Source organism: Quercus lobata, chromosome 5 (assembly GCF_001633185.2).
Source record: "Quercus lobata isolate SW786 chromosome 5, ValleyOak3.0 Primary Assembly, whole genome shotgun sequence".
Classification (NCBI taxonomy): Eukaryota; Viridiplantae; Streptophyta; class Magnoliopsida; order Fagales; family Fagaceae; genus Quercus; species Quercus lobata.
In genome coordinates this window covers 59206005-59230170 of record NC_044908.1, presented here as the reverse complement: position 1 = coordinate 59230170, position 24166 = coordinate 59206005, and the positions used below count along the sequence as shown (strand labels likewise).

At 35.7% G+C, this 24166-nt stretch overlaps 1 protein-coding gene across 1 annotated transcript; it reads right to left on the bottom strand.

The window, feature by feature from the left end:
• Positions 1 to 11747: 11747 nt before the first annotated feature.
• LOC115990806 lies at positions 11748 to 12701 on the bottom strand. Its single transcript, XM_031114590.1, has one exon. It carries the CDS (start codon positions 12699 to 12701, stop codon positions 11748 to 11750), a length of 954 nt encoding a protein of 317 aa, XP_030970450.1.
• Positions 12702 to 24166: the final 11465 nt, after the last annotated feature.

Here is a 24166-nt window from a genome sequence, read left to right as displayed (position 1 = left end):
TTATTACATTTTACACACCAAAAAAAAAAACACCAATGCTATTTACAACCTAATACACACACATATATATATCGTCACTCTTGACATATATTATGAGAGGATTATTACTTAATTATTTGTTGACTATGCTTACACTAAAAAGTATTTAGAAATTTAATAATAAATAAAGGGGGCCAAGTTGTATTTTCCCAATTAGCTACTTGTAAATATAATTACATCATATATCATCATATATTAAAATAGATATTTTTCAAATTTTTTTTTTGGGGGGGGGGGGGGGGGTGCTAGGCCCCCTCTAGTCCCTTTGATCATCCGCCACTGATGATAATTGATTCCAGTCAATTTTAAATATAATTATATGGGAATGCAATGCCTGGTTTTCATTACTTGCCTAACTTGAATTCCTTGTAGAAATGTTATAAATAAATCTAAGTCTTGGTTTTAGATAAAAATTCTAGGCAAACTATGGTCCGTGGAATAGGGGTCATTTTCCGGGGACTGCAACAAAACTAGCGGAAATTGCTAGTTTTCAATGGATAAAAAGCGCCAATAGCTATTAGATATTACAACATCCAAATTGTGTTCAAAATCGAGATTACCTGATATCCAACTTAGCCAGTTTGTTTCAACATAAAACATTTTCAGGTTTGGGCAATTAAAAAATTCTGGTCCAATCAAATACATTTTCACAAAAAATTAAATATTATATATCATCTATATATCTATATCTATATAATAATAACTAATAGTCGAAACGTTTGACTTTTTGTTGACCGCTCCTCATTGCGCCATGTGGCTACATAAATTGCAGCCACATTTACGATTTAAAACACTGACCAATTGTGCCTTTTCAATATGCCTATTCATAGTTATACCTATTCTGAACTGGTGCCAGTGAGCCTATAAATAGGCATCCCTCATTTCATTTTAAAAAGTTAGTTTTTTTAATTCATTCATAAGAGTCTTCAGACAAAGAGAGACACAGTTATATTCGTTGTGCATGGAGATTGTAGTGCTTCTTCTACATGTTGTTCATTATTTTATCTTGGTCAGTTTTATTTCAACCATTCTGTATTCATTTGGTCTGTAAGTTTTACTTTATTTCTCTTATACATTCACATAAGGATTTGTACATATATTGTTTATTGGCTACATAAATTAATGCCACATATAGGCTTTAAAATTCAGAACAGTTGTGATTTTTCTTTTTCCCATTAAGTTTCAGTATTGTGCTTCTTTTTTTTCTTTTTCTTTTTTTTTTAATTTTTCCATTAAGTTTCAGTCTCTATTCATTGTTATACATAAGATGCATATATTAAAATAAAAAATTGTCCTTGAGAAGAAAAATACGTAAAAATTGTAAAAGAAAACTGAAGTAAAAAGAAAGAAGTGAATGATATATCAATATCACGCTTGAATAGGAAATTGCAGTTATAGTGGCAGGTTCCAAGGGTTAAGTGAACGGTATATGGGCATGTGGCTTGATTTTTTTTTTTTTTTTTGATAAAAAAAAAAAAAAAAAAAAAAAAAGCTTTTCTATCGATTATGGAATACAAAGAAGCAATTTTTATAATTCTTTTTCAGTAGGTACTGATTACGTTTAATACAATTTAATATCTTGGATGCTATCCGTTGGTCTTTATTCATACTTACAAAATTATTTGTCACTATTTAGGCGGGTCAGGGGGCAATTGCCAAATGAAGAAGTTAAAAAAGATGAAAGAGAGAAAGTTGAAAAGAAGTTACCAAATGAAAAAATTGTTTAGTGTTATTGTTGTTACTCTGGTCTGTTGGTGTGGTTTGATTCCTAGACCTTTTCACTTTTTCTAACAAAAAAAAAAACCCAACTTACAAATAGCAATTTTGGAAAATACCTACAAGTTTCTTGTGTTTCTAAGAAAAATGAAAGAGAAGAAGTTGAGAAGAAATTACCACTATTTATACCCAAATGATTATGACCTTTCAACATGCTTCTTTTCGGTTAATAGGAACATTTTCATTCAATAGGGTACCTTTTCGGTCAATAAACACATTTTCGTTTAATAGGCACCTTTTGGTAATCCAATTTGAATAGTTATAACCTTTCAATAGACACCTTTTAGTATATATTTTACAATTTATCTTGTATATATCTATATATACAACACAAACTAAACTAGAGACTCAATATTATATCTCTTATTTATTCCCACAAAAACTAATAAATAAAACAACGTTACTATTTTACCTCTGAAACTCATCCCGTAGCTATTTCTGTGCATCGCACGGGTTAGCGACTAGTATATATATAAATATATATATATATATATATATATATAAAACCGAAGCCTCTGAAACTTTTACAATTTTCAACGTCAGCATTATTAAAAGAAAGAAAAAAAAAAACTATTTCTAACCAAAAAAAAAAAAAACCTAAAACCCACAACACTCTTGAAAAAACCCAACTACAACACTCATATGCATAAAAACCCCTAACTTAAAAACCCTACCATAGCTAGAAAATTAACGCTTCAATTGCTCTCTTCTCTCTCCATCCAATCTCTATCTCCAAAATTTCCACCTTTGCCGGCCTTCTTTGTTTACCAGTGGTAGTGGGTTTTCACTCTTTCCATTTGCTATGAGAGAAATTGAGGGCCTGTTTGGTACATGCACTTAAACAACCGTTTTCAGTTTTTAAACAATATTACACGTATTTCTATATACTTTTTCACCTACACATATTTCCAAAAACTGAACCTCCAAAGTAGGCACCCACTAAACATGTTAGGTAAGTTTTTGCTCTTTCTATTTTCCAAGTTTTGTAGAGAGCATAATGTTCATCGTTAGGCTAAACTTCTTTCTTTGCTATTTAACCTGACTTATGGTCATCGTCTTCTATATCTCACAAATGCCAAATTTTTCTTTGACGTGATTGGAATTTATTAAAATGAATGCCTTGATGAAAGAAATTTAGTTGTTGTATATCATGTTGTGTGCCTTACATATTATCAACATTGTTTGGAACTTCAAGAAAATTGGGACACATGTTAGAAATATTGCCTTCCTATATCAATTCTGCATTTATATACTGTAATATTTTCACTCATTTTTTAGGCATTATATTTCATAATCTTCACTTGATTATATATGGTCATCAGTGTAGAAAGTTCTTATTTTGCAATTTATTAGAGGACCATCCTCACAAGCTGATTATTTGTCTCATTTCATATTTTCTACAATGATATGTCCATGTAGTGACTTTTTTTTTTTTTTTTTTTTTTGAGAGTCGTCCATGTAGTGACTTATTGAGGTTTTTTTTTTTTTTTTTTTTTTTTTTTTTTTTTTTTTTTTGTCAGGACTTACTGAGGTTCAATCCTATCCTATTATTAATTTACTTTATTTGTACTTTTAATATATATTATAAGGTTCTAAGTATTGATTGGTCAGCTTAACATGTACACTTTAAAAGTGAAAGATGTTAAGAAATTGGGACTTGAAAGCATTTGATGTTTAACATTTCTATGTGTGAATGGTTATTGATATTCAATTCAATAGCATCAGGTTGAGACTTGATAGTTAGATGATAGTGCCATGTCAAATAATGAATTCTCCATTGCACATATTAGGTTCTATTTTGAGCATGAAAGACACATATTAATAGTTATGCTATGCACAATTCGTTTAATCTCTTTCTATTGTGGGAATGAGCTATTAGTTTACCTACCTATCAATAATAATAATAATAATAATAGTTTACCTTCTAAAGATTGCTCCCTGTATATCACTCTATTTTCTTGGAGGTAGTCACACTCAAAATCTATTGATTGGAATGTAGGCTATTTAAAAGAGAATTTATGATTTTGCTTATATGATTAAAAGCTTTCAATTATGCTTTTGAATATATATATATATATATATATATATATAAATTGCTAAAACACCAATTAAAGAATAAAAGAAAAGCTAAATATGAAATGAGAAATTTTTGTGAACAATATGGTTTGCTTTTTATAAATGCTTTATATCCTTTTCTTGTTGAACATAATGGAATTACTACTGATCCTTTTGGACAAAAAGTAAAGTTCAAATTTGCTTCAAAGTTTGATATTGATACTAATACTGCTTCAAACATGATTCATGCTAAAATTAAACATCTTAAATTCCTTCATCAAGAGGTTAGATACAAGAAAATTGCTGAACAAATTTATGATAAATTGTTGCAATCTAAAATTGATAATTTTCAGAAAATGTTGATTGATGATGTTTGCTCTGATGTTCCTAATGCTTTCTGGCACAAGAAGAAACATATTGTTGACTTGCCATATGTTAAAGATTTTGATGAGAAAAATATTCCCACTAAAGCTCGTCCTATCCAAATGAATGTTGAAACTGTTGAATTTTGCAAAAAAGAAATTCATGATTTGTTGCAGAAAAAATTGATAAGGAATAGCAAGTCCCCCTGGTCTTGTTCAGCTTTTTATGTCCAGAAAAATGCTGAGATTGAAAGAGGAATCCCAAGATTAGTTATTAACTACAAAGCCTTGAATAAGGTTTTAGAATGGATTCGGTATCCTGTTCCCAATAAGAATGGCCTAGTCCATAGGCTAAGTGAAGTTGTTGCGTTCTCCAAGTTTGACATGAAATCTAGGTTCTGGCAAATCCAGATTAGTGAGAATGATAGGTACAAAACTGCTTTTACTACTCCTTTTGGACATTATGAGTTATGCCATTTGGCCTTAAAAATGCCCCAAGTGAGTTTCAAAATATCATGAATGATATTTTTAATTCCTTCAGTCATTTCACCATTGTTTATATTGATGATGTTCTTGTTTATTCTAGCTCTATTGACGAACACTGGAAACATTTGAATTCATTTCTAGATACTATTAAAAGAAATGGTCTTGTTGTCTCAGCCAAGAAGGTTAAATTGTTTCAAACCAAAGTTCGTTTTCTTGGCTATGATATCTCTGAAGGACAGATTCGTCCTATAGATAGAGCCATCCAATTTGCTGATAAATTTCTTGATGTTATCATTGACAAAACACAGCTCCAAAGATTTCTTGGGTCATTAAACTATGTTGTGGATTTTTACAAGGATATGAGGAAACAATGCAAACCTTTGTTTGATCGGTTAAAAAGTAATCCTCCTCCTTGGTCTGATGTTCATACTTCTCTTGTTAAACAAATCAAATCTCATGTTAAGACATTGCCTTGTCTTGGTATTCTTACTGTTGGTGCTTTCAAAATTGTTGAAACCGATGCCTCTGACGTTGGGTATGGTGGTATTCTAAAACAAAGAGTTTCTCCTGAGTCACCTGAACAAATTGTTCATTTCTATTCTGGTATTTGGAATAATGCACAGTTAAATTATAGTACTATTAAAAAGGAAATTTTATCTATAGTACTATGTATTTCAAAATTTCAAAGTGATTTGTTAAACCAAAAGTTTTTGTTACGTATTGATTGCAAAAGTGCTAAATATGTTATTGAAAAAGATGTTGAAAATATTGCTTCAAAACATATTTTTGCTAGATGGCAAGCTATTTTAAGCATTTTTGATTTTGATATTGAATATATTAAAGGATCTCAAAATTCTATCCCTGATTTCCTTACCCGTGAATTTCTTCAGTGTCACAATGGTAAGTAGAAGACCGAAAGATAATCATCCTGCTGAAACCCCCAAACAAATTGTTAAAAAAGAACCTGCTTCTCCCCTTGACATTACTAATCGTTTCACCATCCTAGGAACCATCCCTAGGCCCAATTACTCCACTGTTCTTGCCTCATCCTATGACCCTTATGCCATAACCCCTGTTAACTAGCCTATTAAAACTGTTTTTCCCAAAAATTCCCCTCAATAAATCAAAAAACAATATTTCCAACACTTGTTTTATATTGAACCCAATAGAGTCTCTATTTCTAATCCTCTCAGACTTGCTAAAAGTTATTTCCCTCCGATGTTTCATTGGATCCCGGAGCACAGAGAAAAGAATTCAAATTATTATTCTAATCTGCTGTGTCATGAAAAATCTATTATTATTAACACCATTTCTGATAAAGATGATACTTCCAAAATTATTTACCACAGTGTTTACTTGGTCAATTTTATTTCTGAAGAAAAATGGGGCTCTTCTCTTACTTCTACCAAAACAATGCCAAGTTCCCCCATTCCCTATTCATATTGTGATTATATCACTGCTTGGTCAAGATTCATGCTGCACCAGAATGAAAACATGTCTCATTCCTGGTTTGTTAACTTTGACAAAAATTTCACTGGTTATTTGCCTCTTTGGTTCAACCATTGGTGGACCCAATTTGGTCCTATTGCTGAAATATTTCCTGCGCCATTGCTTGATACTTTCGAATGTTTCAAAAAATGTTATAGGTGTGATGCTTATGGAGCCAAATTTCCTGCTTTGCTTCATTTTGTTAAAAAATATAAAATACCTTGGATATTAAAATGGCAATATGAGATAGACGGTGATGTTCTCTCTAGGCATTGGTATGTAAAATGGTGGGGCAAATTCCCTCACACTCAACGTATTATTGCCACTATTTCCAGAGATTTTTCATCTGCTACTACTTTGCCCATTGCAAACGATCATTCCCTTGTTCAAACCCCTGCCACTGCTGATGCTCCCTCTTCTTCTTCCAGCAAGAATGTTAAGTCTCTAGCAAAGAATAAGAGCTCCCCTATTGACAATTTGAGAAAAAATCCTGATGCTCTTCTAGCTTTACTCAAATGGGCGGAAGAAGCTATTGCCAATCAAGAAGAATCCAAAGCCTCTTCAGAAGAATCTGTTTCCCACAACCCCTATTTCCCATATGATCAGGAGCTGTTCGGTCATGATGAGGATAACATCCCAGATCTTCAAGAAGATTGAGCTTATTTGTCTGGCTTGCACAAAGGCCAAATGCTACACTGTTTACTTACTGATGAAATTCCACTATTATTTTCCACTTCTAATGATAATGTTCTGAAAAAATGATTCCCCATATTTCACGTGACTTTTAGTCACACCAACTTTTACTTTTCACTGTTAACTTTTACTGTTCACAAGTACTGTTTACTCCGAATTTGCCTATTTAAGGGGGGTTGTCCCTTGAGTTTAACAAGTCAAGTTTTAGTTCAGAATTCTCTCCTTAGAACTCCTTCTCTTAGGAAGCCTTCTTAGAAAGGGAATTCCTTGTTTCTACTACTACTACTACCTTGTTCACCCTTATTCACTACAAGCCTTGTAATCAACAAACCTTGTAACTAGGACTAGTTCAAGCTTTGTAACTGTTAACCTGTAACTGTTGAGATCTTGTATTCACTACTACTGTAAGTGTTTATTCTACTTTCAATAACAAGTATTTTCAGTTTTATGTTCATTAATCTACTTGTTGCTACTGCCACCTTGGATAGATTACCGCCATACCAGACGGTTCTAAATTGCTTTCATTTACTTTGAACTATTGTTTTCATTTACTTTGAGTTATTTTCATATATACTTGGCTAGTTCTACCGCCTTATAATTGTTCTTACTTTCAAGTTATTTATTTTCAAGTTACGTACATTATTTTCATTACAATATTACTGTGCTTCCGTCTCTTCTCATCAATTGTGCGTCCCCTTCCCCCTTTATGGTATATATATATATATATATATATTTTTTTTTTTTTTTTGCATGCAACTATTTATAGTTATATGCATTGATTTTGTTTCTGATTTGTTCACTTCATTGAAATAGTATCATCTCATGCTTATGTTGTTTGATGATGTGCAATTTTATAACTTTTTGAAATCCAATAAAGTCTAATGAGTAGGAGTTTTGTGCATGACTACGAAATTTTAATGAGCAAGAGGATATAGTTGTAAGATTATAAGATGTTATTATTTACTTACGATACAGTCATTCCCAATTTGGCCCAAGCTTTCCCCATGCTGGATTTTTCTCAGTGCCCAGAACTTTCCTTAACACTAAGTCCCCAGGCACTAGTGGCCTTAGCTTTACTTTGGCATCATAACCTTGCTTAAGCTTGTGTTGGTAGTAGGCGAGTTGGACCATCGCCCTTTCCCTTCTTTCTTCGATAAGGTCTAAACTTTTTTCTAGCAGCTCATTGTTACTACTCGTATAGAATGAGCTGGTTTTTAGCGTTGGAAAGCTCATTTCTAAAGGAATAACAGCCTCGGCCCTGTAAGTCATTGAAAATGGCATTTCTCCTGTTGATCTGCGAGGTGTGGTCTAGTACGCCCACAGGACATGCGGCAGTTCTTCTACCCACCTTCCCTTCGCATCGTCTAACCTCTTCTTCAACCCGTTCACTATGACCTTGTTAACAGCCTCGGCTTGCCCATTCCCTTAGGGGTAGGCTGGGGTAGAATATCTATTCGTAATTCCCAATTCGTAACAGTATCTTCTGAAAGCCTTACTATTGAACTAAAGACCATTGTCTGAGATCAGGGTATGAGAGACTTCAAACCAGGTAACAATGTTTTTCCAGACGAACTTTTTGGCGTCCACATCTCTGATATTCGCTAAAGGTTCAGTTTCAACCCATTTAGTGAAGTAATCAATGCTGACGAGCAGATATCTTTTGTTCCTTGTTGTCTTGGGAAATGGCCCGATGATATCCAAGCCCCACTAAGTGAATGGCCAAGGGCTGGACAGTGGATTGAGGATCCCTCCTAGTTGATGTATGTTTGGCACAAACCTCTGACACTGGTCGCACTACTTCACATATTCGTGTGCTTCTTTCTGAATGTTTAGCCACCAGTAGCCTTGGGTGATGGCTCTATGGGATAGAGACCTACCTCCTGTATGGCTTCCACAAATTCCTTCATGCAATTCCTCCAGGATTAGTTCTAAGGCCTCAGGGTGTACACAGAGCAAGTACAGTCCAGAAAATGAGCGTTTATACAGCTTTTAGTCCTCGAATAGCCAAAACCGAGAAGCTTTTCTTCGTATCTTGTCAGCTTCGTTCTTCTCTTCGGGTAAGATGTCTTCTTTCAGAAATAGTACCAAAGGGTCCATCCAGCTAGGTCCCGCTCTGACATGGTGGACATGGATCATTTCTCTTTTCGTCACCAAGGGTTTGTATAAATCTTCCACAAGGATGACCCAAGGTAAACATTAAGCAGATGAGGTGGCAAGTGTGGCCAAAGAGTTGGCATGTGTGTTTCCATTTCTAGGGATGTGCAGTAAGCTAAAAGAGTCGAAACGTGATCGTAGGCATTTAGCTTGGTCGAAGTATTCTTGCATTCTTTTATCTCTTGCTTCTAACTCCCCATTTACTTGGCCCACAACAAGTCTTGGGTCCGAGAACATGTTTACAGCTTTTCCGTCCAGTTTCTGAACCATGGACATTCCTTCCAACAGGGCTTCATATTCGGCCTCATTATTCGTGGCCGAGAAGCTCAATCTTAGTGATTTTTCGATGGTAATCCATTTAGGGGAAACCAGGACTAGCCCCACACCAGAGCCCCTTTGGTTTCCCACGCCATCAACATATACCTTCCAGCAAGTGGGCCCTTGTAGAGAGATTGTGCCAACTGATTTTTCATCCATGCTTTATGCCAATACTTCTTCTTCTAGCGAGGGTCCAGCAAATTTAACCACCAGATCCACAAGGACTTGGCCCTTTACGGAGGTATGAGGCATGTACTTAATGTTAAAAGCCCCTAGAATCGTGCCTCACTTAGCAATTCTCCCTCTATAATCAGCACTCCGGAGTATGGATCTGAGCGAGTGTTCGGTTAGAACAATAACTGTGTGTGCCTGGAAGTAATGGGGAAGCTTTCGTGTAGCTTGAACCACTGCTAGGATGGCCTTTTCTAGTGGAAGGTAGCGAATCTCAGCCTCATGCAATGATTTGCTCACGTAATAGACTGGTAGTTATACGCCGTTGTCCGTTCGTATCAGCACTAGGCTTACTACATGAGGGGCCACAGCAATGTAGGCGAACAAGACTTCATTAGCCTCAGGACTAGACATGATTAGTGGCCGAGACAGATACTCTTTAAGTTGTTGGAAGGCCAAAGCACATTCTTCGGTCCATTCGAATCCCTTCCATTTATTCAACAAGAGGAAGAAAGGTCTACACCTATCCGTCGACCAAGAAATAAAACAGTTTAAATTAGCAATCATGCCGGTAAGCTTTTGGACCTCCTTGGGATTCCGAGGTGGCTGCATGATGTGGACAACCCTGATTTGATCGAGACTGACCTCGATGCCCCTGTGGGTCACCATATAACCCAAGAATTTTCTTGATCCTACCCCAAATGAACATTTGGATGCGTTGAGACACAACTTGTGTCTCCTCAGAATTTCAAAGATGTCGTCGAGGTCTCTTATGTGTTCGGACACTATTTTGCTCTTTACCACCATGTCATCTATGTAGACTTCAATGTTCTTACCCATCTGCAGCTCAAACATTCTAGTCATCATTCTCTAGTTGGTGGACCCTGCGTTTTTCAAACCAAAAGGCATCACCTTGTAATGATAGTTTCCAATGGGAGTGACAAAAGCTATCTTTTCTTGGTCGTCTATGGCTAGGGGTATCTGATGGTATCCTTGAAAGGCATCTAAGAAACTCATTCGAGGGTGCCCTACGGTCGCGTCTACCAACCGATCTATCCGGGGCATAAGGAATGGATCTTTTAGGCAGGCTTTATTCAGATCCGTGAAGTCTACACAAACTCACCATTTTCCACTCTTCTTCTTCACCACTACAGCATTGGCCAATCACTCAGGGTAAAAAACTTCTTTAATAGCCCCTGCTTTCTTAAGCTTCATCACTTCGTCCCTAACAGCATTAGCATGCTCCTTCAATGGATGTTGGGGGGGTCGCTTCTTGGGGGTAACAGATGGATTAACATTTAGGTGGTGGCAAATGAAGTCCGGATCAACCCTTAGGGCCTCATAGGCATCCCACACAAACACGTCCACATTTTCTCTGAGAAAATCAATTAGTTTTTCTTTTTCTTGGGGAGGTAGTTCCGAGCCGATCTGAAAGAACTTTTCCGAACTAATGCCTACAGAAACCTTTTCTAGATCCTCGCATTTTGCCTCCTCAATTGAATCACTATCGGGTAATGCTGGGGTGGTTGATTGCTATAAGCCATTTTTAGTAGAGGCCGAGGGCTCAGCATTGTGTTGGTGTGAGATGGCGGCCACCATGCATTGTCTGGCCATGGTCTGGTCCCCTATAATCTCTTTGACCTAGCCCTCCAACGGGTACTTCACCTTTTGGTGCAGGGTAGAAGAGACAACCCCTAGGGCATGGAGCCAAGACCTAGCTACAATGGCCGTGTAGGGTGAATAAGCGTCAACTACGATGAAATCCACCTCCACCACGTCCGTACCTGTTTGTATGGACAGTCTAATCTAGCCCCTTGGAGTAACGGTCTTTCCTTCAAAACTTACCAGAGGGGAATCGTATGCCGTTAAATCCTCGGGTTTTAAATCCCCTTATATAAGTTGGGGTACATTACTTCCACAGCATTGCCCTGATCTACTACCACTCTCCTTACATCATATCCACCAATCCTATGCGTGACAACTAAAGTATCATTGTGGGGTTGGATGATTTCGACCTTATCTTCGTCCGAGAAGCCCAGCACGGGTGCTATCTTCTTGGCCTTTTTGGACTCCCAATCGTCATGTTCAGTGGGAAGTCGAGGTACAGACATTACTCTGGAAGGACAAGAACCGGTCCTTTCCGGGGCGGCAAGAATGACATTTATCATGCCTATAGGCAATCTCAAGGAAATGTCCCTCCGTGTCTCAATATTCGCCTGTCTTTGTCGACCACTGGAGTGATGTAGGAGGAGACTTAATTTTCCCTCTCAGACCAGTTTGGTCTAAGTGGTTCTTCAAGTTTCTACAGTCCTCGGTTGTATGCCTTGGTTCTTGGTGGTATTGGCAATACAGGTTTTGGTTGCGCTTCATGGGGTCTCCTGCCATCTTATTTGACCATTTGAAGAATGACTCATTCTTGATTTTCTTCATAACCTGATGTATCGGATCTCGAAACACAGCGTGAATTGCCTGCGCGTTGGCAAATCCGGATTGCTCTACATAGTCTCTCCTCGGTCGGTTGTTGTTATTAAATTGGTCTGACCTGAAGTCCTTCCTCTCTTGAGGGACAACCTTCACTTTACCCTTACCCAACTGCTGGTCCTCTTCAACCCTTTTATATTTGTCGATTCGGTCCATGAATTGGCATAGGCTAGTGACAGGCTTCCCTGTTAGGGATTTTCTTAAACTATGCTTAGTTAGGAGGCCGCTCTTGAAAGTACTGATGGCAATGTCATCATAGTTGCCCTCTATCTCATTGTACATCTCCCAATACCTATCCGAGTAGGCCTTTAGGGTCTCCCCTTCTTGCATGGACAAAGACAGAAGGGAATCCAAGGGCCGAAGAACCCTGCTGCTCGTGATGAAGTGAGAGCCAAAGGCCTGGGTCAGCTGCTTGAAGGAATCTATGAAGTTTGGCTTAAGGCCATCAAACCATCTCATTGCCATCGGTCCTAGGCTGGACGGAAACATTTTGCACATCAAAGCCTCATCTTTGGAGTGGATGGTCATCCTCTGGTTAAACTGACTTACATGCTCTATGGGGTCCATTCGGCCGTTGTACATTATGAAAGTAGGTTGATGGAATCGCTGAGGAAGCTCAGCCCCTTCTATCTTGCATGTGAAGGGTGACTTGGAGATTCGATCCAGGGCCTTGCTCATGGCGTTGTTCATTAGGCCTTTATGGGATGAACTTCTGTGACTTCGTTTATGATGGTGTTCTTCCTCGTAGGAAAAGGTCTCACTTGGTGGAGTTCTTGACCTTTGCCTATAATTGTCATCCCCTTCATCACTAGTGTCTGAGCTGGAAGGGGGACGCTTCCGTTGCACGCGACGCAGTTTCCTTTTCAAGTCGTCGATCTCCTACTGTAGGGCTCTGTTATCGTCCCGCTTTTGGGATACATGACTTTTCCCCTTAGAATGGCTTTTGCTTGTATGGGTAGTACGTACACTGCCCTCTCGACATTTGTCTTGATCTATTTCCCGTTCAAGGTTAAGAAAGTTGTCCTGCTGTTAAGAACCTACAGGCTCTGTTCTATGTGGACCTGATCCCACCATGTTTAACCGTTGCACTTGCTGAGGCATAAGTTCTCCCCATAGACGGCACCAATTGTAGGGTCACAATTTGGGGTCCAAACCCAAAATGTCTGGAGTCTTGGTCTAGTGAGCCCAATACAATAAATTTGTAGAAAATGGATCAAAGAACTAGGTCCTAGTGAATTGGACAACGGCTAGTATTGGACTAAATGACAATCAAGCACAAATAATAGATGTTGATATTAATGGACTTTCAATCTGAGGAGGCTACAATTATTGTATACTGATCACAGTTGGATACTAAGACAATTTAGATTGCTACAATGTTCTCTCTCTATTTTTCCGATCCCTATCTCATGGGGATCTCTCACATTATATACCTTTCTTTCAGCCATCTTCATCCTACACTTATTGATCATCCGAATTCTCACTTGAGTGTCCGTCCCATCAGACACCCCCCTTCAGCCTTCTGTGAGTTGTGGTAGCCAAGGCAACACTGTTCAGAGGTCTTCTTCACATAAATGCGGTCAGAAAAGTAGTTGCAATACATTTAATGTGGTGGTAGCAGTTTTTCCATAGATATTTTGTGTTTTCTTCTTCCCTGTATGTTTATATGGCCCAATCCCATCACTAGGGCCTTTTGGAGGGGCCCTCTAATTTCTAAAGTTACGCATTTGAGCTACATCGATCACATCCGAGGAGGTATTCCTCCTCGGATCATCTTTCATGCATTTCCTGTTTATGGAACTTTAACTGTGAGTCCCTTTTACAACCATTTGCCTTTACTCGGACTTGTCAATTGTCCCGAGTGAAGCCCAAAGTCCACTACATGATTTTGAGCCTTTGTCCCTACAAGTTAATAAGTAAAATATGTTAAAAGGAGGATTTAATAAACAACATAAAAAAATATTTACAAAAAATTACTTATGGGGTGACTTTAAATTCAAGGTAACTTCTAAAAACCCATAAATTTACCTTATTGTATTAATAAGCCTAAGTTTAAACTCTAAACAAGCTTACTTTCATTTTTGGAATGAATGAGTTTAGCTCACTTTGCTGCTTGCAATAATTCAAGGACAAATAATCTTGTTTTTCCTCTATTTGAGGTGGTTGTAATAATCAGGCGTTGTAAGACCGCCTGAATGATCAGTTGATTACTTGGCTGTTAAACCTTTTTTTTTTTTTTTTTTATACTAATAAACATGGGGTAATTACAAGAAAGTTTTTTTTTTGGATGATTTAAAGCGTCGGTTAAAAGACTTAAACTCAGGACATTAGATCATATGAACCTGAAAATTACTAAATTAACTCAATGGGTAACTTAGCTATTCCTATCTGCTACACGTAGAAAAGCGGTGGCGTAATGATGATTGTTGACGGAGGGATGCTGTCATGCTGACCCTGCTATGTATACTATGGCGTCGGCTTTTGAACAAAGCTGTAGGAAACTAGAAACAATGATATGTGATAAATAATTTCAAGAGATGAAAAATGAAACGTAAATCGTAGTTGTGAATTTGAAAGAAAATAAAGTCTCCCTGTTTTCAAGAGATGAAAAATGAAACGTAAACCTGTTACACTAGCCGTGTTGTTTGTCTTTTTACCTTTTTCTTTTTTAAATTTAACCACTAAAACTCAAAAAGTATAACTTGGACAAAACAATCAAAAATTCATTTGAGAGGTTAAAATTAAAACAAAAGCACGATTGATATAAATGAAAATGTGAGATTTGGACAATTAATGAAATGAATTGTTGACAATTGAGAATTTAATAAAATAGGTGAAGAATTCATTTGAGAAGGTTGTTGACAATTGTGTTGCTAAAGTTTGTGAGTCCTTTGTCATTGCTGGTATGTCCTTGGTTCCTTGCCTTGAATACAAATGGTTCCTCCTTAGGCAACCTTTGGATTGCCGATGTTGGTGGTTTGATCCGTGATTAGAATGGGACTTGGATATGTGGGTTTGCTCCTAATGTTTGTTATGATTGAGCTTGATGCTCTAATTGTGATCTCTTATGGACTTAGTTTCTTTCAATATGTCTGCGAAGGTCTGTCTTCGTTTGGTCCCTGCCCCTTGTTAGGAATTTCTGTTCTTAGTCCTGCTTGTACAAAAAAATATAAAAACCTTGATCACTGGCTCGATCTCTATGTATCCACCTAAAGTTCTAAACTCCACAAACTACGACTCCCTTGGCCAATTCACCAAGTCTTCAAATTCTAATTTCCCGAGGTGCTAACTTCACCTTATCCCCCTTCTTGGCTTTATTAATAACATATCAAAACAAATCCTTGAGTCTCATTCCATTTGCGTTTTGAAAAAAGCTTTGCTTTCTGCCTTTTAACTTAACTAGCTGATATCTCACGCAATGCGTGGTGCATTTTGAAACATTTTGTAAAAAAAAAAAAAAAATCTTTTAACGCCTTGTGTTCATTAATATAATTATTGTTAGTCATGTTTAAGTTACAGAGTTTAATGGTAAAACTAAATTCAAACCAAACCCTAGTTCTTAACTATAATCAAATCCTATTAAAGCTCAATATTAAAATTAAAAATTCTATTGAGTGTAGTTAGTGCCAAATCTGTCAAATTTAGATTTGGCAACATTCTCTGTTATTTTTTTTTAAGTATCCCAAACTAATATCAACATGACAATTTGCAATATGCAGTTGTTACGCGTTTGAAAGTCACAAACAACAATGGTTAAAAAGTAATTACAATAACAATTATATTTAGTTGCCCTTCAAAGCTCTCAAATATGAAATTCCTCATCATAAGTAGAAAACTTTGTAAGTTTACAAAGCAAATTGCCAAATATAAGCATTTGCATGCCTTAGAACTATAAATTATTATTAAATAAAATAAAATAAAAAGGTTTCTTATAGCTGGAAAACATGAACGGAATTTACATTCTTTAATGTGTTATTGTGTCATTGTCTGAATGGTCCACTTCCTATAGAAGATTGCATAAAATTCATCTCCTACACATGTAAACTCAAACCTTTTAATTCACCTTCTTGCGCAAAGTACATTAAGCAACACATAAACTAACATGAGGTCTACAACATTGATGCTTAACTACATCCAAATAACACTCAAAATTGATTAAGAATGAAAACATTAATATTCAAATGTTTTATGGAATCAAAAGCATATCATTAATTAACAACAAAGAATGAACATTGATAAAGAGCAAGTTAAATTCAAAAGAGAAAGAAGACTAAATAAATATGCACATGAAAGATGAAATTTGTGCTGTATCTAGCAATAATATGTAGTTAAACCAAAAATTCCTTGTAGGGCCTTTGAGCACTGTAGCACCAATAGGTGGCTAATGCATAGCAGTAGTTGAAATGAGATTTTAATCGAGGATGGTCATTATTCAGCCCCATATAGTTTCAATTACGTGAATGGAAGTTGGAAAGTAAGAAGAGGACGTATACTAATAGTTGTGATAATATGCTCTAGATTTTAACCTTTGCATATGATGATTATTGTCCCCAAAAAATAAAAATTAGCCCAGTTGATTACTGAAATTAAAAATAACATCTCAAGGAAAATAACGGGAAAATAAAATTGGCCTCAAAGGGACATTCCAATTATGATGATATGTTTGTGGTATTTGCAAAGGTGTGGAGAGAGAGCAATTGGATACGATTGGATTCCTTGCCATTGCCCTTGTCATAGGATTCCATAAACCACTTCTTTTTATTTGTCTGTGTTGGTGCAAACACAATAATAATGGAAATAATACACAAAGAGAAACTGAATAGTACTTCTGAATATTATTAATATAAAGAAAGGAAATACACAACACTATTTGGACTGAGGCGCGGCACTCGCTCTCTTTAAAGAGATTCAAGCCCTTGGTTGGCTAACTCTTGTAACCGGTGCAGACCTTCTCTGACTTGTCTCCCCCAGGATACAACAGCCCAACAAGTGTTGTATGGCTAGAACAACCTCTGCACAAAGTGTTCAAGCCCAAAGCTCCACCAGAAAGAACACCCTTCCTTGCCAATAATCTCTCTATTTTTTTAGTGTGTATTGTGAATTGCAGTAACTTGGATTGGGTCTAAATGAGTCTATTTATAGGCTCAATGGGCCTTACGAAATTACTACCCAATTTATTCTAATTAATTAGGTCCAATTATTCTGATGTAATGGGTGTTACAAGATTAATTGTTGGATATTAATCTGATGGGCTGGAGTTACACAATTAATGGTGAGATGAGGAGTTTCTGAAGAATGAATAGGCCCAAACAGATAGTCCATACCTCCACTCTTCACCTCCCCCTTGCGCACGTATCTAGCCCAATATCTGAGACAATTCATGTTAGCCCATTAATCACCACAATTAAAAAGAATAAAAAAGTCTCTTTCCTTTTCAATGTGGGATTAAACATTTTTCACAACTCTTCATCTTCCATATTCACTCCACATCTTTACATTTATTTTATAACATTTACTCATTTTAATTATTTAATATTAAAATGTTCCAACAGTCTATAATAATTCCAACAAAACACCCAACACCTCAAAATTGCAAACTCTAATATTGAATTGATAACAACACAATTAAAACACCCTTTGTTGCAAACTCTAATATTAGATTGATAACAACAACACAAATTAATTTAGTTTATATTAGTTAAAGCACAGTATTTGTGTTTCCTCTTACTTAGCCAAGAACGCAATCACTTTTCTAGAATAAAATTTCAAAAGGAGAAAAAGAATAAAATTTCAAAACCTTACTCACCATGTTTGAACTTTATAGATTCTAGAATGCAAAACCACGATTTTGCCATAGGATTTACTTATTTCAAGCACAACCTATCGAACAATACATCAAGAATTTGAGTTATAAAAATGTGATCGCTAAAAAATGTGTAGCTAAAGATTTTAGAAAGAAGAAGGAAAAAAAGAGAAACGTTAAAAGAAAAGAAGAGAAGTGATTGTAAAAGTAGACTCCTGGCTAGAAGGAAGTGTACTAATTAATATATAACTTAGATAATTGAAAGAGGTGGGCAACCGAAGGGTCGGATGTAGAAGAGCTATATACTTGGATAATTGCAAGAGGCAGGCAACAGAGGGGTTAGATGTAGAAGAGCTGAATTAATGGTATTTTTTTTTTCTTTATTAAACAATTAATGGTATACTTGAAAGTTTAGAAGTTATTTTAGTCAATTCAGACTTGAGAGAGAGGAGTGATGAGGAGTAATAAGTAGTAGATGAGGTGTAACTTGAACAAAAAAAAAATGGATGGCTATCAAAGAAGGCGCACATGGCAAAACCTCATGCTTTCCCGCATGAGGTCACTGCTTATATATATATATATATATATATATATATATTGATTTTTGTTTCATTGTCAAAAAAAAAAAAAAAAACTTAATTTTTGTTTTTTGCAAATAATGTAGCTTTTTACTTTTTTTTTTTTTAATAAACCAGCTTTTACCTTTTTGTAACACATTTAACATAAAAGTTACCTGAACACTATATATTACACTTAAATGGATTATTTCCTTTTGTTTTTATTAATTGCTGTCTTTTTTCCAATTAAAATCATCCCTATTGACAAATTTTAATATTTTATTGATCAAATACAAGTATAATTCATGTATATTTGTTTTACATAAGCAATGACTTTGCTAATTCTATAAACGAAGATGACACCGAAAATTGCCTAATATTCTTAGGATGATGGTTATGTGAGTGGTCTTTATGTTCCAAAAAAAAAAAAAAAACACACACACACACAAACATAAGAATAACCATGAACATATATATATATATATACACAAATTAACAAGCTAAAATCAATAATGAATAATTTATAGAAACAAAAGAAAAGAACCAATCTATACGTTAATATATTAAATTTAAATGTTTATATACAAAAATTCACAAAGAATAACAAATATAATGATTTTTGACATATAACTCTATACTTATTTTATTTTCTATTTTATTTATCTTTGATTTAAATTACTACTACTTATTTACTCTTTTGCACTAAATTATTAGTATGATTGTTAGTGTGGTATATTGATGTGAAAGGTCAGTGCTTTAATTGGAAAATCCTATAATTGTGAAGAGGAAAAATAAATAAAAAGACATGAAATTTTTTGTTGGTTGGTTAGTTTTTAGTTTTTATAGTTTTTTGAACAAATTTGTCTTTTGTAAAAGTTGTAAAAAGTTACTATATATTTACTTAGTTTTAAGTTCATATCACTTCATACAATTAATCATGGGAATTAGCTACGTTTTGTTCCTTGCTTCATCATGTTGCATGCATAGTGTAATTGTTAGCTTTCTCTTATCTGAGTTTTTGGACGTGAGTGCTTTGGCGAACTTGAACAAGAATTAAGCATTAATGTTGTTCATCAAAAAAAAGAAACAAGTATTAATATCTTATGACAAATAGAGGCTAGCTGGGCTTGGCAACAACACCCTCCTAAGGGCATGCTACGACCTTGGCATCCCACCCACGGGCATGCCATGGCCACGGCCTCGGCCGTGTGCCCACATTGTGTTGCCAGCCTACCACTGCCCCTCAAGTAGCTTGCAAGTTAGGACTTGCTTGCGTGCCCCCAGGGGTCTTGGCTGCCTGGCCCCAAGGGCATGCCAGCATACCCACACAAGCATGCCATAACCTTAGCTGTGTGCCTTAGGGCTTGATTGCTTGCCCATGGGGACTGCCAAGGCAAGGGCATGCAGTAGCCAAGGCTAAGGCAACCCCCATGGGCAGGCAGCCAAGGATATATATATATATAAACATAAATATTAAGCATATGCTTACACATAATTCAACTCACTAAAATCAATAACTAATAATCTATAGAAATATTATAATAAAGAAAAAGGATAAATGTATATGTAAATAACTTAAATTTAAATGTTTATATAAAAATTCATGAAGAAGAATATTTATAATGAGTCACTAATAAATAACTATTAAAATAATTTCATTCATTTTTCTAGAAGTTCACCTACACTATTGATAACAATTTAAAAAAATTCTCAGCCAAATAGGATCTATAGTTCATTGCTTCTTGCAAATCTAAAAATCAATATTTTTCTTACTTCAAATTTGCAACTCCAAACAACTAATATCCTCCCAATGTACTCACATAATGCTGAAAAACCAATTACTCAACGCACAAACAATACCTTCCGTACGCAACATATCAAATGCAAGTGTCTTTCTTGGATTAAAACACTTTCCTAATATGAAAAAACATTTTATCAGATAGACCTTTGCAATTTCTAAAACTATTTGTCATCTACTTCAGAAATTTTTTTATGTGCATCAAATAATGATATGGGTTTTGTACATGTGATGATAGAGAGATGATCACAATAGAGTGAACACTAAATCTAGGGTTGTACAATTGAGGATCTTTGACAAACACTAAATTGAAGGGATAGAGAAACACTAATTCTAAACTATCTGGTTTGGGTATGGTTTCAGTATAACTCAATTTTCTTAAAATCAAGTTCACTTTTAAAAAAATTGCAACATAACTTGACACCATAAATATCGAGTTACATCCACAACAAAAAAAATTTAGTGGAACTTGGTATATCTAATATCAAATATCAAGTTACACATTGAATTTTTCTTTTTCAAAATTTCAAAGAACTCAGTTATGCTAATATCAAGTTCTACTAAAAAAAATTTCTATGTAACTTGATTTTAAGAAAATCAAATTCCAGCTGATTTTTTTTTTTTTTTTTTGAGGGTGTCGAATTGAATTTTTTAAAACCAAAAAAGCCACATCTACTTGGTCCAGCGTGGCAAAATTAAGCCATAACTTAAAAATCACAAAATCGAGTTATAAGGAGAACTCGCTTTTCAAAAAATGGACACATTGCTAGATAGTTTGAAAAGAGGGACAAATTGCTGCATAGTTTGTAAATTAGGGGCAAATGCCCATTTCCCCCCTTAAATCATATGCATGAGGTTTCGAAAGTTCACGAACATATATTTGTCTGAAACATAATTATATGCCATATCTCTAACCAAAAACCTTTTAATGCATAATACATTTTAAGGTAAATTACAAGTTTGGTCCTTAACCTTTATACTAAATGTCAATTTGGTCATTAACGTTTCAAATATATCAATTTAGTCCCTAACCTTTTTGTATTGTATCAAAATAGTCCCTATCATTAGTGATGGATAGAAAATATTGATGTAGTTAACAATTAAAATAAAAAATTATTTCATGCCACATCATATAACCCACATGGAATAAACAATAATTAAAAAGAAAAAAGCCAATTTAGAATAAAATTGGGTCTCAAAATGCCAAACATCCACAATAGCTTCATATTGCCGCCACCAAGGATTCCCATTTCCAAATTCGATATTTTTGCAAAATCAAATAAGAACCCACAAATTATCCAACCAAGATAATTACAATCAAATTAAAGCGATATTTACAGCAAAATAATTTTTTACTGACACCAACAATCGACACATGATGATAGTGTTGGGATAAATCCTCATCTATGTGTGAATTAAATTAAATACAACCCAAGCAACAAAGAAAAATAGAAATTTACAGAAGTGAAAAAAAATCAACCAACAAGAACACCAAGAAATTACATGGAAAACCCTCCAATGTAGAGGAAAAAACCACGGGCCAAATCCGATCAATCCACTATAATAAAATAGAGATTACAACACTCAAGTTATACCCAAAACCTGAGTTCACAAAAAATTAGTAAAATATAATAATATCTCTGGGAACAAATACAACCTCACCACAAAACCCTGTAGCAAGATCTTCCACTCTGAATACTTCAACTCTCTGTGGTTGTAGCACCCAAATAGTTGTCCTAGAGAAAACTCCAATTTATCTTCCTAATGTGTCTTGAGCAAAAGAAAATCATCTTTTCTTTTTTCCCTCAGTGCCGCACAAAGCACTATTCTTTTTCCTTCAATCGACTCCAAATATGTGTTTCAATCTTCAGTCTCTCTCGCTCTCATGAAAACCTCATGCACAAGCTTTATATAAAAGTTTTGCCGCCTGACACTCCTAATTCAATCAGGAATAAAAGTGTTTGACTTCTTGTGCAATTGGTACACCTATTCCTATATGAAATAGAATTCCTTCAATGCTAAAATACAAGTCCTATATGGGCTAGACTTCAAGGTCCGTGCACCTCCCTACGATCTCCCCTTTCAACTCCTACTGGCTCATTACCATCAACTGCTATTGGTTCATCACCAAGATTCTCATCTTGCACCTCTTTCCTATTTATGGCATGATTGGAGGAAGAAGAGGTAGATGTAAGGTCGGGAACACCTATAATAGCATCCTTTGTCTTTTCAGTTTTCTCAAGGTCTACCAAATTTTCATTCTCATGAAAAACCACGTCTTGACTTCTGATCATCTTCTTTTTTCTCAAGATCCCATAACTTGTAGCCAAATTCTGCATCTCCATATCCAACAAATATACTAGGAGTGACTTTGCTATCAAGCTTCAATCTTTGTTCCTTAGGCACATGTGCAAATGCCTTGCACCCAAATACCTTCAAGTGAGAGTAAGAAATATCTTTCCTAGTCCAAACTCTTTTTGGAATATCAAACTCCAATGGAACTAATGGAGATCGATTAATTAGGTAGCATGCAGTTTGAACAGCTTCATACCAGAATAAATTAGACAGATTAGCCATTCTCAACATACATCTGACCTTCTCAACAATAGTGTGGTTCATCCTCTCTGCCACAGCATTTTGCTGTGGGATACTAGGAATTGTCTTCTCATGTCTAATACCTTTCTTGGAGCAGTAACTCTTGAACTCATTAGATGTATATTCACCTCCGTTGTCAGTGCGGAGAAACTTCAAAGGCTTCCCTTTCTCTCTTTCTGTCATAGCATGGAATTTCTTGAAGTGCTCAAATACCTGGTCTTTAGTTTTCAAAAAATACACCCTCACCTTTTGTGAAGCATCATCAATAAAAGTAACAAAATACTTATTACCACCTAAGGACTCCACATCAATGGGACCACATACATTAGAATAAACGAGATCTAACACATTGGGCTTTCTAGTAGAGGGAATGGGAAAAGACACTCTATGTTGTTTTCCAAATAAACAATAATCATAAGGTTTAAGTGACATACCTTTGGCAAAAGGAATGAGAGACTTCTTTGCCAAAATCTACAACCCCTTTTCACTCATGTGAGCCAGCCGCCTATGCCACAAGTTAGGTGTAGAATCTTCTTGAGTTGCACTGACAACATCTTTGCACACCTTTACTTGTGTTTTGTAAAGTGTACAACAAATCTTCCCTCCAGCAAGCACCAATGATCCTTTGGAAAGTCTCCATTTACCATCTCCAAAATAGTTGACATAGCCTTCTTTATCCAAAATGTGAGTAGAAATCAGATTCAAGCGTATATCAGGCACATGTTGCACATTCTTCAATGCCAAGGTGTATCTAGTGTTAGTCTTAACGCAAATATCTCCAATTCCCACAATGTCAGCATAACTGTTATTGCCCATCTTCACTCTCCCAGAGTCTCCTGCTTTGTATAAAGTAAAGAGTTCCTTTCTTGGAGTGACATGCAGGAAGATGCTGAGTCAATCACCCACTCAACATAAGGATGTGAAACATTGCAACATTCATCTTCTCCTACAGAGAGCACCACCTCTTCAATTGTCGAGACAGTAGTGGTATTCAGTTCTTCTGCTTTATTCTAATTTTTCTCATCTTTCTATTTATTCTTCCAAGCCTTGCTGTTTCTTCTTATGTGACCTTCTTTGTCACAATAGAAACACTTGAATTTTCCTTTCGATTCTGATTGACTTCTGGATTTACCATGCCCCTTAGAATTTCTAGTCTCACTCCTCCCCATGTTCTCTGTGACAAGAGCTTGTGCATTATCCTTGCCTATGTCTATTCTTCTTGTTTCTTCATTGAACAAGCTATCCTTGACTATTGCAAGTTTTAGCACACCATTTGGAGCAAAGTTACTAAGTGACACCACCAAAGTCTCCCAACTGTCAAGTAAGGAACTTAGAAGTAATAAAGCTTGAAGCCCATCATCAATTATCAACTTCATTGTAACCATCTAAT